The sequence below is a fragment of the Bos taurus genome, chromosome 6 (genome assembly GCF_002263795.3).
Source record: "Bos taurus isolate L1 Dominette 01449 registration number 42190680 breed Hereford chromosome 6, ARS-UCD2.0, whole genome shotgun sequence".
In the NCBI taxonomy this organism is placed as follows: domain Eukaryota; kingdom Metazoa; phylum Chordata; class Mammalia; order Artiodactyla; family Bovidae; genus Bos; species Bos taurus.
The window spans coordinates 58,548,248-58,564,468 of NC_037333.1; the positions used below are offsets into that span (position 1 = coordinate 58,548,248).

Here is a 16,221-nt window from a genome sequence, read left to right on the forward strand (position 1 = left end):
CTACACTATTTCCACTGGTTTTCTGTTTTGTACCATGCCTGCCACCCTTTTGTAATAACAGTAATAATAGCTAAGGCTCATATAGAGGTTACTCTGTGCCAGGTACTCTCCTAAAGTACATTAATTCATTCAAATCTTACAATAAGAGGTGAGCTCTGTTATTATCCATTTACAGAATTTAAAGGCTGTGTTATCCTGCATTTCTAACTTAGTGCCAAAAGATTCTGTAGAACAGTGAAAGATCACTGCTCAGAGTCTTTTTATGTAGAGGAAAAAACCCTGTAATCTATATAGTATCTCACCTGCACGCAGCCCCAAGGCAGCCTGGAAGGGAGACAGGGAGAGAAAAAGTAAGACGGAGCTTAGACAAGGGCTCTCTGCCTGCCCCTCCATGATCTTACAGGGGAGCCTTTAAGTTGGAAGCATGGAGGAAGTGAACAGAGAGCAGACTCTGTAGTTATCAGAGTTCTCTGGCAGCTTCCCCCTGCATCACCCAGCAATTCATTAATTTATCCATGAAAAGACCTTCTACCAGCCAAGTCACAACCTTGTGAGTAACAGCAATAAAGATTAACAATATTTTCTTATTACTAGGCTCATTCGAAAGTTTGGCATAACTACAACAGAAATTTCCGCCCACATCAGAAGGGTCAGCTGTCAATCACGTTGGGATCCCATTGGATTGAACCAAACAGATCAGAAAATACAATGGATATACTCAAATGCCAACAATCCATGGTTTCTGTGCTCGGGTGGTTTGCCAACCCTATCCACAGGGATGGCGACTATCCAGAAGTGATGAGAAAGCAGCTGTTCTCCATCCTACCTCGTTTCTCTGAAGCAGAGAAGAATGAGGTGAGGGGCACAGCTGACTTCTTTGCCTTTTCCTTTGGACCCAACAATTTCAAGCCCCACAACACTATGGCTAAACTGGGACAAAATGTGTCACTCAATTTAAGAGATGTGCTAAACTGGATTAAACTGGAATATGGCAATCCCCGAATCTTGATTACTGAGAATGGCTGGTTCACGGACAGTCACGTAAAAACAGAGGATACCACAGCCATCTACATGATGAAGAACTTCCTCAACCAGGTTCTTCAAGGTTGGTCATACATTAGCTCAATTTTAAAAACTGTTTCAAATACTTTTGCTATAGGATATTTAAGGTCACCTTTGAATCGGTTGCTGGTATTGTTGGACTTTTCTATTGTGCAGTGATGATAGAATTTTGTGTTACTCTCATGTCCTTTTTTTTTTTCAGTTTTATGTCCTTTTTAAATGAGCTTGAAAGCAAAATGATTTTAGGTTGTAGATACATCCTTAATTGGCAACAAGATGCTGCTTCATTCCTTCAAAAAGAACACAATGCTAAAGGAAAGTGAAAAGAAAGTGTCCAACTCTGTGCAACTCCATGGACTGTAGCCCACCAGGCTCCTCTGTCCATGGAATTCTCCAGGAAAGAGTACTGGAGTGGGTTGTCATTCCCTTCTCCAGGGGATCTTCCTGACCAAGGGATTGAACCTGGATCTCTTGTATTGCAGGCAGATTCTTTACCGTGTGAGCCACCAGTGCTAAAGGAGACATGTCCAAAGTTTAACAGTTTTAAGATGCTGAAAGCTTTTCTTGATTGTGCTCCTTTTACTCTATTACACGACTCAATGATGAAGTCTGAATACCAAGAATGAGCCATGAATGGCTAAGCTGAACAATTTCTATTGTTCCTGGATATTTCTCTAAGCCCTGCTCATCCTCTCATTCCTTTTCCATTACTCAGGGAGTGACATCTGCAGGTGGCTGATTGAAATAGTGGAGCAGAAGACAAGCTTTAATTATGATGGTTCTGTCCCCTACAGAGTTGGGCTCCATTTCTCTCCCATATAAAGGAATTCTCGGTGGCTCTTTCTACAACTCTGTAGTGCTCTTTAGATGTCACAAGCTTGAAGGGAATGCCCTGGGGATCCAGTGGTTTGGACTTCATGCTTTCACTGCCAAAGCATGGATTCAATCCCTGGTCAGGGAACTAAGATCATGGCAAACTGCATGGAGTGGCCAAAACAAAAGTTACAAACTTTGAGAAAAAAACCCCTGTAGAGAGTGTTCAGGGAACACACTCTGTAGAGAGTGTTCAGGGAAGGTCCCCAGGGAGAGCAAGACACCACTGTTCCAACCTGCTGGAGGATCGCATGGAACAGAGCTGTGCCAGACCCAGCCCCAGGGCTCGTGCACATGGGGGCCTCCAGAGCAGAGAACTCTGCCCATAGAGCTTGGGCAGAGGTGGTGTCATTCCCTAGGCATTACCATTCCTCCTTTCACAGGACCCTATGACACCAAAGCACGAGACCCAGGGCCTGTTGAAACATTTATCTCATTAGAATCTCTTGACATCAATTCTACCTTTTAGGAAAAGAAATTCTGTGATAAAACCCTCAAAGTGCAGAAAGGAGACATTTCCATGAGAAAATGAAAGCTTTTAAGAACAAAGGTTCATGTTTGATTGAACCATTGTTGTTTTTATTGCATATTTAATTTTTATCTAATTCCTAAACGTTGTTAAATGTAAAGCTAGAAAATTTATGAAAGATCATCTTTTTCAATCCTCTTTATTTACTAATGGGAAAACTGAGGTTGAGAAACCTGCCCAATAGCTCCGCCCAGGAGCACAATAGAGCAAGCCCTCTCCCCTCCTGCCCCTCGGCCCGGTCAGTTCTTGTTCTCTTACATCACCGTGCTTCTGTCTCCTCCTTAAAGCTGCATTCACATATGTTCATTCTCAAAGCTGATGTTTCAGTCCCTGAGGATTGTTTCATAGAAGACAGTTTGTCCACAAATGGGAAACAACCCAAGCTTGAAATGAGAAACTCTTGGTCAAAGCTGGCATCTGCATTGGTCCCAAAGGGTTCTGGAAATTACCATGCCCTCCGACACAGATTTGCACACTAAGTCAAGTCTCATGAATATCTTATTTTTAGTTTATGTATTTATTTTTTGGCCACGTGGTGCCTCACGCAGGATCTTAGTTCCCTGACCAGGAATATTTTAAATTTGACCCTTTAACTGTGTTGTTCACTTGGGAAGACCATTCTAGTTGAAAATAACTGCCCCTTTTCAAATATAAAAATAAAACTCAAAAAAATAAATAAAATAAAATTCCTAGTTGATATAATGGGCCTGCAAATTAGGTAAAAGGTTGGTTTCACAATATCCTGCTCCTGGCATGTCATTTGTGAAGCTGTAAACATGAACCAAAGTGTTTAGGCCTCTGAACATCTGCTTTTGTCCTTCTGTACAGCAATCAAGTTTGATGAAATACAAGTGTTTGGTTACACAGCCTGGTCCCTCCTGGATGGCTTTGAATGGCAGGATGCTTACACCACTCGCCGAGGATTATTTTATGTGGATTTTAATAGTAAACAAAAAGAAAGAAAGCCCAAGTCTTCAGCACATTACTATAAACAGATCATTCAAGAAAATGGTTTCACTGTGAAAGAGTCCACACCAGATGTGCAGGGTCAGTTTCCCTGTGATTTCTCCTGGGGTGTCACTGAATCTGTCCTTAAGGTAAGTGGCTACTTAAAAATTAACTATGCATGCATACCAAGTCACTAAGTCGTGTCTGACCCTTTGCGCCCCTATGGACCATAGTCCACCATGCTCCTCTGTCCATGCGATTTTCCAGGCAAGAATACTGCAGTGGGTTGCCATGCCCTCCTCCAGTGGTTCTTCCCTGATCCAGGGATCAAACATGCATCTCTTTTGTCTCCCGTATTGGCAGGCAAGTTCTTTACCACTAGCGCCACCTAGGAAGCTCCACAAATTTAACTATGCTGCTGCTGCTGCTGCTGAGTCGCTTCAGTCGTGTCCTACTCTGTGCGACCCCATAGACAAAGTGGTACAAATAATACACAATATTCCCTTTCATTTTACTCAATGACATCTAAGAAACAGCTATCAGATAATATCAAATACCATGATTATTTGGGGGTTATAAGGGGACATTGGGGAAAGAAGAGAAAGGAAGGGAAGAATTCATGCTTACTGAGAGCTTTTCATACTGCCCTCAAGTTGCATATAGTCCAGAGAGATCTTCCAGTCATTTTTGTGACAGCCATTTGTCAGTAGTATCTCACAGGAAACAAATTTTACAGTTTTTCTTTTAATTTGTTGGCTGCACCATGTAGCATGTAGGATCTTAGTTTTCCGACCAAGAATTGAACCCACACCCTCGACAGTGAAAGCATGGAGTCTTAGCCACTGGACCACCAGGGAAGTCCCTAGAGTTTTGTTTTGCCAGAAGTAAATTACTAGTGGCCCTTCATTTAAGTGATTTATGATAAATTCGGGTCATTTGCCTTATGAGGTCTTTATACCCCAGTGGGGCCTCCTGACTTGCCTCATTCTTCACCTTCTTCAAATGTAACTCAAATGTCAACCTCTCAAGAAGGCTTCCCCCTACTCCAAACGGCATAACTTCATCACCATCACTGCTTATTCTCCCTTCCTGCTTTATTTTCTTATATAGCATTCATCACATCTACCATACTATATATTTACACATTTTCCTTTTTTTCAGCTTTATTGAGATATAATTGACATACAACATTGCAAGTTTCAGGTGTACAATATGTTGATTGGATACATCTTTTATTACAAAAACATTACCACTATGGCATTAGCTATCACTTCCATACCATCACAGGCAAACCTCATTTCTTTTTTTATGGCAAGAAAATTTAAGATCTTCTTAGCAACTTTCAAGTATACAATACAATATTATTAGCTATAGTCACCATCCTGTATAATAGGCCCCCAGAATATGTTAATCTTATAACTGGAAGTTTGTACCCTTCAACCAGTGTCTCATTTCCCCCACTGCCATCCTCTGGTAACCACTTTACACATTTTCCTTACTGATCACACGTTTCTCCTACTAGAATGCAAACTTTCTCCGCAAGAGGGTGGAGACATTTGAGGCTTCACCGCCTGCTGGGTGCCTTACTAGAGCAGTTTCAGATACACGGTAGGTGCTCGGTGCATAGTGTATGAAAAAGGTCAACTTTTAGACCCAGGTGAGCCCTTAGAAACCTCCTATACCAAATCTTTCATTTTATAGCTGAGGAAAGTAAGGCCTGTCAATTAATAACAGAAAGTGACTTGCCTAATTAACAAATAGTAGCAAAACTGTAGCAAGCTATCCTCAAGTTCTCAGATGCACGATGCTCTTTCCAAAATAATTTTTCTGAAACTATTTTTGATGTACCAAGCATTTAACTTCTGAATGTATGTGCATTCAGTGTCCTTAATCATAAAACCCTCATTTTATAGGCAAAGAAATCGAAGCTTAGGGAGGTTACATAACTTGTCCAACTTACCCTGATTTGTCTGTCTCTGACCATTATGCTATAAGACCTCATAGTACTTGTATTCTAGAAGCTTATGGAAAAACAAGATGTGCAAGGGATACGACTAAAGGGCCGAAACCATGAGTGACCAAAGTTATGAATCTCAACCCCTATCAGTATTTAAACAAAACTTTAGTAAAGGCCCGGGAATGACAAAAGGAGGAAAGATATAGGGAGTGATATAAACACAGTGACTCCCCTTCAGTTTGGGTTCCCTGGAGAGGCACGCACTTACCCAGTATCTCTCTCCTCTTCCGCATGGCACAGGCAGACCATCTTTTCCCCACCACTTCAAGTAGGTTTATGTTTTGCGAAGTCTAGAACCAGCAGCGACAGGCCCCAGGAGGGCCAAGAGTTCCAGTTTGTACATAACCCAACCTGCAAGTCCCTGCTTCATGTGAAGACCTGTCTGCTCTCCATTAACTGACACTATGACTGTCAGTCCGCTCTGAGGACCCTACTCCTATTCCGCGGAGCAAGAGCTGATCACTTGGTCAGCGGAAAGTAATGCTGTGATCAATCAGACCTGAGCTTCTTGCTCACACCTGGAGCCCATTGAGGAGTCAGCGTCCCTTGCACTTAGGGAATGAGGATAAATGCTTTACCAAGAAAAATTTGGATGTTTTTTGAAAACTCATCCAAAGGTTGTATGAATAGATGATGGGCAGGCAAGAGTAGATGTGCTCTATAGGAAGACTACAAAATGAAAATAACATTTAAAAAATACTACTATGCCTTCCCCAGCATCTGGGTCTATGTATATCTTTATTATTTTTTTTTCTATGTATATCTTTAGCTTCTTTAATTCAGAGAAATCCCCTTAATTTCATGGTATTGATAGTTTTGAAGAGTTCAGGCCAGTTGCTTTGTAGAATGTGGGACTTTTTTTTTTAAGTTTTTATCAAATTTGTTACAATATTGCTTCTGCTTTATGTTTTGTTTTTTTTTTTTTTTTGACCAGGAGGCATGTGGGATCTTAGCTCCTCAACCCACACCTCCTGCATTGGAAGGTGAAATGTTAACCACTGAGCCACCAGGGACATCCCAGTTGCTTGTAAAATATCTGCAAGCATGAAGTTCTCTGTTTCTTTATTAGATTCAGTTAAGCAATTCTAGAAATAATACTACATAGATGCTGTTGTGTATTTTCCAATACATCATATTCAGTTCAGTTTAGTCGCTCAGTCATGTCCAGCTCTTTGTGACCTCATGAATTGCAGCACGCCAGGCCTCCCTGTCCATCACCAACTCCTGGAGTCCACCCAAACCCATGTCCATTGAGTCAGTGATGCCATCCAACCATCTCATCCTCTGTCATCCCCTTCTCCTCCTGCCTTCAGTCTTTCCCAGCATCAGGGTCTTTTCAAATGAGTCAACTCTTCACATCAGGTGGCCAAAGTATTGGAGTTGCAGCTTCAACATCAGTCCTACCAATGAATACCCAGGACTGATTTCCTTTAGGATGGACTAGTTGGATCTCCTTGCAGTCCAAGGGACTCTCAAGAGTCTTCTCCAACACCACAGTTCAAAAGCATCAATTCTTCAGCGCTCAGCTTTCTTCACAGTCCAACTCTCACATCCATACATGACCACTGGAAAAAACATAGCCTTGACAAGATGGACCTTTGTTGACAAAGTAATGTCTCTGCTTTTTAATATGCTGTCTAGGTTGGTTATAACTTTCCTTCCAAGGAGTAAGCGTCTTTTAATTTCACGGCTGCAGTCACCATCTGCAGTGATTTTGGAGCCCAGAAAAATAAAGTCAGCCACTGTTTCCACTGTTTCCCCATCTATTTTCCATGAAATGATGGGACCAGATGCCATGATCTTCGTTTTCTGAATGTTGAGCTTTAAGCCAACTTTTTCACTCTTCTCTTTCACTTTCATCAAGAGGCTCTTTAGTTCTTCTTCACTTTCTGCCGTAAGGGTGGTGTCATCTGCATATCTGAGGTTATTGATATTTCTCCCGGCAATCTTGATTCCAGCTTGTGCTTCCTCCAGCCCATAGGAGGCACATAAAGTCAGTTTCTTTCATCACTGGAGACACTAGTTGAAGTAGCAGTCACCAGATTTCTTGATGTGGCATTTGCCAGATCTCTTAACTGAAAGGTCCTTTTCCATTTGTAATTAAGAATTAATCTGATGGTGATATTTTGAGACTGTATAAATATCCTATTTCTCAACAACATTCAACCAATGCTCTTAACATTGATTTATGAACCTTGCTTGAATTAGTTATTACTTTGTAGATTGCAAAATGGCAAATTTCTAATTAGATTTTGTATTTATTAAGTGAATTAAACTCATTGTTTAATGAGTGAATTAACTCAATGTTATAATTCTTTTTTCTTTTTTTTTCAATGTTATAATTCACTGTTGTCACTGATTCACTGGAACTTTTGATGCTCAAATTATCTCAAATTTGGCATATGGGACTCTTTCAAGCTGTTCTTATGTCTTTTAGACATTTCCTTTCCAGTTTTTAAGTATGTTCTTATTTTTCTGGTGCAATATTCACCAGGACCCCCTCATCCCTTCCCTGAATCAGACCTGAAAACAGCCATGTTTCCAAGGAGTCCAGGATCCTTTTAGTGCAAAATAGAACTTGAGAACCAAGCTCTGGGAGCTGGGGCTGAGGTCAGAGTGCAATACTTTAACTATTTCTCTTAGCAGATTAATCACACAGTTGCTAAGACTAATGCTTTCTGGAGATTTTTAAAAGTAAAACAGATTTTCATTTGATTGTACCTTACCTTACTACAAGATTGCCCTTTGTAAATAAATATCCTTTCAATACCATGATGCTCTGAGGTTTCAAAACACTGAAACTGGCTATCTAGGCAAATGATTTTACTCAAATAATTATATACAGATTTAGCTTCATGCTCACATGATCAGTGTTCTCTCAGTTTAATGTTCTAGATAGCTAGCTGGCAGATGGCAAGTGGGCAATGATATATGATTTTGTAATTAGACTATGAAAGATGACACATGAGAAAACAATTAGAGGGAAAATATTTACCAAAGGCTAATTACCATTGATTCCAGGTACATTTAAATTCAGTCATGGGAAGAAAAAGCACTTTAAAACAAGAACAGAACTTTTACTTTTTCTTATTCATCTTGAACTTGTTTTTCTTAAGTCCTTTTCTGTTTTAATTTAAACTCAAGGACCTAACAGGCGATAATTTCAGGGGGAACTAAACCCAAGTCATAAGTACCTTATGTTTGTAGAGTGCTTTAGAGTTGACAGAGCAATTGCCCAGAGTCACAGACATTGCACAGTACACCTGTGAGGTGGGTGAGATTGCTCCGTCACTAAACAGAGTTGTCAAACCTGGCTTTTAAAGGGACAGAACTAGAACAGGAGTCCAGGGCTCTCTGCTTAGTGGAGGGGCAGAGAATGGATTCAAGAGTCAACCTGCGAGATTCTGGGGGTTATTTTAGGGTTCTCTCCTTTCATGCTTCATTATCTTACATAAGGAGGGTGTTCAGAATCCTCCCTTTGGAGGAATAAATGCTGTCTTCTCACAGGCACATGGGAAGGGGAGAACTGAATGATGGATGTGTGACATCACTTGGATTTTTCAAATGGGATGTGTTAGCCGCATTCAGCAAATCCAAGGGGTCATTTCCTACTCTTTCCCACTGGCCTCTTTTAGGAACTGTGGCTGGGGTCCACCAGCCTCCTCTAACCCCAAATGCTAATCTCAGTGAAATCCTCCACAACTGGAATGCTAATTTGCCTTTAATTCGTGGCAGGTTTGGAAGGTCCATCTTTGTGGTTCCTTTTAACTGAGAGAACCAAGCTGATTTCCTGATGCATTTGAACAGAATCACATGAGAAGCCCACCCCCACCCCACCCCCACCCCCACAGTACCTGGTTTTTAGGACCCAGGAACTGGAAAACATCCTCTTGTTTTCTGAAAGACAAATTGTTTTGCAAGCCAAGCCCTAGGTGCTGTTCTTTCTCTACATTTTCCTGTCTCCCTGGTAAATTTCAAGGGCCGGGAGGGAGGATAATCCATCAGGGCTGTTTTGCTGACATCAACAGGAAAGGAGCAGGAAGACATAGGTTGTTCTGAAGGACATGTGCATCATTTATTTTCTCTATTGTGAGAGGCAAAATAAGATCAGGCTTTTCCTTTCTGGTCTGAAGGTCTGAAGTGGTTCAGACAGTAAAGAATCCGAATGCAATGCAGGAGACCCAGGTTCCATCCCTGGGTCAGAAAGAGCCCCTGGAGGAGGAAATAGCAACCCACTTACAGCCCGGTGGGCTACAGTCCATGGGGTTGCAAAAGAGTTGGACATGACTGAGTGACTAACACACATACACTTCTTTCTCTTAGAGGACGCGTGCTAAGATTCTGCCTGCCCGTATGTGCTTGTTTTCACAGCCTGAGTCGGTGGCTTCCTCCCCACAGTTCAGCGATCCTCATCTGTACGTGTGGAATGTGACGGGCAACAGACTGTTGCATCGAGTGGAAGGAGTGAGGCTGAAAACAAGGCCTGCTCAATGCACGGATTTTGTCAGCATCAAAAGACAGCTTGAGATGTTAGCAAGAATGAAAGTGACCCACTATCGGTTTGCTCTGGACTGGCCCTCAATCCTTCCCACTGGCAACCTGTCCATGGCTAACCGACAGGCTTTGAGGTACTACAGGTGTGTGGTCAGTGAGGGGCTGAAGCTCAACATCTCCTCAATGGTCACGCTGTACTATCCGACCCACGCCCACCTAGGCCTCCCTGTGCCTCTGCTGCACAGCGGAGGGTGGCTGAACCGGTCCACGGCCGAGGCCTTCCAGGACTACGCCGACCTGTGCTTCCGGGAGCTGGGGGACCTGGTGAAGCTCTGGATCACCATCAACGAGCCTAACCGACTGAGTGACATCTACGAGCAGTCTAGTAACGACACCTACTGGGCAGCCCACCACCTGCTGATCGCTCACGCCCTGGCCTGGCACCTCTACGACCGGCGGTACAGGCCTGTGCAGCGCGGGGCCGTGTCGCTGTCTCTGCACTCGGATTGGGCCGAGCCCGCCAATCCCTACGCGGACTCGCACTGGAAGGCGGCCGAGCGCTTCCTCCAGTTCGAAATCGCCTGGTTTGCAGAACCCCTTTTCAAGACGGGGGACTACCCGCTGGCCATGAGAGAGTACGTCGCCTTCAAGAATAGGCAGGGGCTCGCACGCTCCACGCTGCCTCAGTTCACCGAGGAGGAGAGGAGGCTGGTCAAGGGCACTGCAGACTTCTACGCCCTGAACCACTTCACCACCAGGTTCGTGATGCACGAGCGCCAGAACGGCAGCACCTACGACACGGACAGGGACATCCAGTTTCTGCAGGACATCACCTGCCTGAGCTCCCCCACCCGCCTGGCCGTGATGCCCTGGGGAGAGCGCAGGGTGCTGAAGTGGATCCGGAGGAATTATGGAGACATGGATGTTTACATCACGGCCAGTGGCATCGATGACCAGTCTCTGGAAAATGATGAACTCCGAAAATACTACTTAGAGAAATACATTCAGGAGGCTTTGAAAGGTGAGGTTCGAGGGCCATTTCCCTCAAAGTTATATGACATTCTCAGGTAATACAAACCAAAGAATGAGGGGGAACGGGGTCATTAATGACAGTCTATTATGGGCTTAGAAAAAGGCAGTTGTAAAAACTGTAGCTTACTCTCAGGGATAGGAAGGTTATAGGTTTTAAACAGAAGGGTGTCAAGATCCAACTCACACCAAAAGAATTGCTGCTGTTTTGTGAATACACCGTAAAGGACCAAGAACTGATACAGGGCGAATTGCACTGCTCTGGCTAAGGATAATGGTGGACTGGGTCAGGTTATTAAGAGTGGTGAAAGTGAAGTCGCTCAGTCGTGTCCGACTCTTTGCAGACCCTATGGACTGTAGCCTACAGGGTTCCTCCATCCATGGAATTTTCCAAGCAAGAGTCCTGGAGTGAGAAGTGGATAGGTTCTGGATGTGTTTTGAAGGTAGTCAACAGGATTGTATGTGTGTATGAGAGTAGAGTCAAAGATGATTCCAACAGAGGAGGTGTTTTAAGTTTGTTGACAGAAGGTATAAAAGAGTTGAGTAGGAGAGTAAGAGTGAGTGGCTGGGGAAACCAAGTGCAGTTATTGGGCAGTTTTCTCACATCTGAGCTCTGGAATCAAGGTAAATAAGCAATGTTTTTCTGCTTTTAACATTGTGAACAAGTTGACAGTTAAGTCCTTTGACCTTTATGGCTCCAGTTCTTAAATCTGAGTTTCCTGCAGGTGTTTTTGTATTATTATAGATATGTTTTACTTCAATCTTTTAAAAATTAATTATACCTAAATTCATCTTCTCAAGAAAGATCATTGATTAAAGAATGTCAAAAAACCTTTAATGAAAATCATGTTTTATGAGCATGAGATTTAGACTGTTTTCAATGAAAACTAAATTCTTAAGGATATCTAATAGTTCACATGTGATTAATGTTTATTTTTGGTATTTTTCAGGATACCTGATTGATAAAATCAAAATCAAAGGCTATTATGTATTCAAACTGACTGAAGAAAAATCTAGACCCAGATTTGGATTCTTCACACCCGATTTCAAAGCTAAATCCTCAATCCAGTTTTACAACAAACTCATCAGCAACAATGGCTTCCTTTCTGAGAACAGTAGTCCTCGATGCAGCCAGGCTCAGAGAAACACGGAATGTATTGTCTGCTTGCTTCTTGTGCAGAAGAAACCGCTGATATTCTTTGGATGTTGTTTCTTCTCCACCCTGGTTCTACTGTTATCAATTACCATTTTTCATAAGCGAAAAAGAAGAAAAATTTGGAAAGCAAAGAACTCACAGCACATACCATTAAAGAAAGGCCACAGTAGAGTTCTTAGCTAAGCTGATCTTATTTCTGTCTGCAGGATGGAAAAGTTTAAAAATTCACTCCAGTTCCATATACTGGTAACTTACAGAAGATACACCTATATTGTAGAAAAAAGACAACTTGAGAATTTAGTGATAGCCAAGGTAATGACAATCTCGGTCTCCATTGTTTGGTTCAAATTTTCCCTTAAAAGGTGTTGACATCAGTGACTTCAGTTCTTGGATCTAAGGTAAAGGTTTCCCTAGACAGTAAGCCTGTGAAGATAATCTGATATGTTGTTTCATGGCGTTTGATGAGCCGTTTCCTATCATTATTCTCTAGTTTTCCTCTGTTCATACCAGTAGCTATTTATGGTAAAAGAAATTGTTTTGAAAGTACAACTTTGTTGAGACTCCACAGTGGAGATTGTCAGTGATAAAATTCTGTCACTTTTTAGGTGCTTTCCCCTTTGGTCAGGGTGGTTCTCAAATGGAAAAAAATAGGGTTAAGAAGTAGTGTTTGTCTATAGCCAGTTATATATACACTCTTAAGCACATCAATCCCTCAGCTTTTCTCAACAGAAATTAAAACTGAGCATTTATAAAACATCTCATTTTATGAGATCCTTTATCAGATAATTAAAAAAAAAATAACATTTAGTTTCCAGTAACTCATGTAAACATCAGAGGACAAAGATTAAAGAGAACTAAACCCAACTGCCTGTGAAGACAGAGAAGTCATTCAACCTCACAGTACAGCAACCTCTTCAAATTGGTATTATTCCTCAACTGAATCTTAGGAGGTGACAGATGTGGCAAACATTCTAAGATATAAAGATTTTTTTATATTATCGCTATCAAATTACCATTTATCCCATGAGACTTGTTCTCTTCCCCTGAAGTCCTTCACTGATCTAACATAAGCACATATGGACCTCTCAAGGTGTACAAGGCACCTCCCAACTGTGGACACAATTCAGAATATTGGTGGCCTGAGTAAACTATTCTTACATTGCAACCTTTGAAGCTAGAATTAAGTGAATCCTTAAAACTGAATTTGCAGTTTGACTTTTTTGATTTCTGTTCTTAACATTCATTCACTGTATTCTAAATGTTGGGGGGAAGAAAACCCAAATCTAAACCCATTTATATCCATTCTTTCCTTAGGTGAGTCAATATTTACCTATTGTCTACTCCTCTGGAAGTTTGACTTCCAGAGTCAAAGGAAAGCTTATTTCCTGCATAACTGAGATACTAATTGATAACAGCATTAAGTTTCAAAGATACAGATAACACAATTAGTCAATTCAAACAAATGCAAAAGTGGTTAAGACATCAATATTCTGGCTGGCCAATTCAAATAGTAAAAATTTCAGATGTTTTTATCTCCTTGTTCCAACTGCATCCTTCCTCCAACCTTAGCAGCTTTTATTTTCCAAGAAGTTTTTATATTTCTCTGAGAACCACTGGAGAACAGCTACCCACTCCAGTATTCTGGCCTGAAGACCTATAGTCCAAAGGGTCACAAAGACTGGACACGACTGAGCAACTTTCATCTGATTATCAGGCTTGAGGCTATACATGATTACAGTAACTAGCTTTTTAATCCTAGAGTATCAATTGAGCAACTCATCAACATCCAAGGTTTTGAAAAATAAATCCATAGTCATAAGAACAGACTTGGAATTAAGATTTTTGCTTTCCTGTTTTGATTATATTATCTTGTATTCAGTTTGTAAGTCTTTACATTTAGTGCTTAATGTATCTTTTACACTTGTCACCTTGCCACAAAGTGAAAACTGTTAGTCACTCTTTGCAACTCTATGGTCCATCCATCGGGTTCTTCAGGCAATACTGGAGTGGGTCGCCCTTCCCTTCTCTCCAGGGGATCTCACAGAGTCTCCTTCATTGCAGGCAGATTCTTTACCATGTGAGCCACCAGGGAAGATAAGGTATCAATAGTAAAGTCCCTAATTCAATGCTGTCCTCCCTTTTTTGCCATCTGGGAATTTTACTCGTCTTTAAGCCATCGTTATACATGAGTCCCTAGGTACATACTTTAATCTGGCTCATGCTCAGTTATACCTTTCAGGTTTTTCTTAAATTCATTTTAAAATCATACATGGGGATTCTCCTGGTGGACCAGTAGCTAAGATTCCATGCTCCCAATGCAGGGGGTCTGGGTTCAATCCCTGGTCAGGGAACTAGAACCCACATACCACATCTAAAGAGCCTTTGCCACAACGTAGACCCTGCATTACCAAATACATTTTTTTTTAATTAAAAAATAAAACCATAAAGAGTCAGTTAGGAACTGTTGGCAGCTTTTGACAGGATCTTTTAATTTACCTTTCGAAACTTGAAGAACATCTTAAAATGTAGTTCACTTTGTATATTGTTGCATTCTCCACATTCAGTTCAACAACCCTTTCACCAAGTCTGATATATATGGAAATATCGCAATTATGGTTTTAAAGAGCCTCTGGAAATTGAGGTCAGTAAATTATGACTAGATGTTTTAATTCTCAATGTAATTTATTCCAAATAAACTGGCTTTATGCTGATTATTTATATTCAACTTAAGAACTGTGGAATGTGAATGTTTGGTGTTTTAACTGGGTTCTGCCAACACCCCCTCCCTCCATCCTCCCAAACTGTGCCAACTGGGCAATTTACTCCCAAGTATGTTTTCTCATTAGAAAATGTAGACTGCTACACCTCAAAACTGAGGATGCACTTACATGCTCATCCATGGTAAACAGAAAACACGGAAAGCTTCCCTGGGGAGAACTACACTTTCCTTTACCACATCTAAGTTATTAAATTGAAGTAACTCCTCAGCTACAACCAGACTGCCAAGAGTTAGCCTTTAAAGTCTCCACACTTCACTTCTGGTGTTACACACTCCCATTGCTGCTACCACTGCCTATATACTGACACTCTTTAACACTAACACCTTTATCCCTCTGCAACATTGCCACTTGGAGGTTTTAACCCTCAAATTCAATTTTAAAATTCTGTCAATACCTTAAAAACATATTTCGAGGCCCATTACTATTACTCAATCTCCACAACCTCAATCTCCCTGGCAATGTGGGAACCAATCACTCAGCAAATAGCTATATGACAGACACTGTTCTAAGAACTTGGAATATCCCAGGGTAGACAAGGTCACACCACCCCCCCATGAAGATTAGACTCTTAGCAGGAAAAAAGTATATAATCAATACCCAACAAAGTAAACTATTAATCTTACATTATAAACATTATGGACAAAAACTGGAGCAGAGTGTGCTAGGATGGACATGAGGAATGAGCACAACAGGCTTCACTGAAAAGTCACTCAAAGGAAAAGACAACTTAATCATCCAACGCCTACCCTAAACCTCATCTCAAAACAATTCAAAGCAAAATCTGTATTTACAATTTCACCCATGTCTCAAAAATTTAACCGTTATCAAACCAATGATTAACTCAATATAAAATTAATTCCATTTATTTAAACCAAGATCTTAGTAAGCCCACAGATTTTATTGATGGACTAGACACAGTATGTAAGACAAAGTTAAATGTTTTGCCTGAGAAATCACACGGTTAGAAGTTTCTAACAAATGAGATAGGGGAGGACTGCAGGTTTAGGGGTAACCCTACTGTACTATATAGTAGTATATCTGAAGTATGACACATGGAACGTTTCTTAAGTTTTTTTAAAGCTATCAAAGACTAGGATATACATGTGGCTGAAATCTGAGTATAACTGAGAGAACCTTAAGACTACAGCAACCATGTTTATCATAAATACAAATTAACTCCATCTTTTAATTCTTACTAAGACAGTATCACTTCTCAGCTGCTTTTTCAGTTACTGTGACTCAGGCATTTGCTTCACAAATATTCAAATCTGTGCCACTGCAAAATTAGATACCTTCAGGGCATCTCCGAAAGTTCTTCCCACGATAACCATAT

At 41.2% G+C, this 16,221-nt stretch overlaps 1 protein-coding gene across 1 annotated transcript in view; it reads left to right on the plus strand.

Moving 5' to 3' along the window:
* KLB (klotho beta) overlaps positions 1-14,836 on the plus strand; it is a 34,617-nt gene extending 19,781 nt beyond the window's left edge. Inside the window, exons 2-5 of the mRNA NM_001205326.1 lie at positions 595-1,105; positions 3,293-3,561; positions 9,801-10,944; positions 11,903-14,836. Coding sequence (NP_001192255.1) covers positions 595-1,105; positions 3,293-3,561; positions 9,801-10,944; positions 11,903-12,291 — 2,313 coding nt within the window. The 3' untranslated portion in view covers positions 12,292-14,836. The remainder of the gene's footprint in view (positions 1-594; positions 1,106-3,292; positions 3,562-9,800; positions 10,945-11,902) is intronic.
* Positions 14,837-16,221: the final 1,385 nt, after the last annotated feature.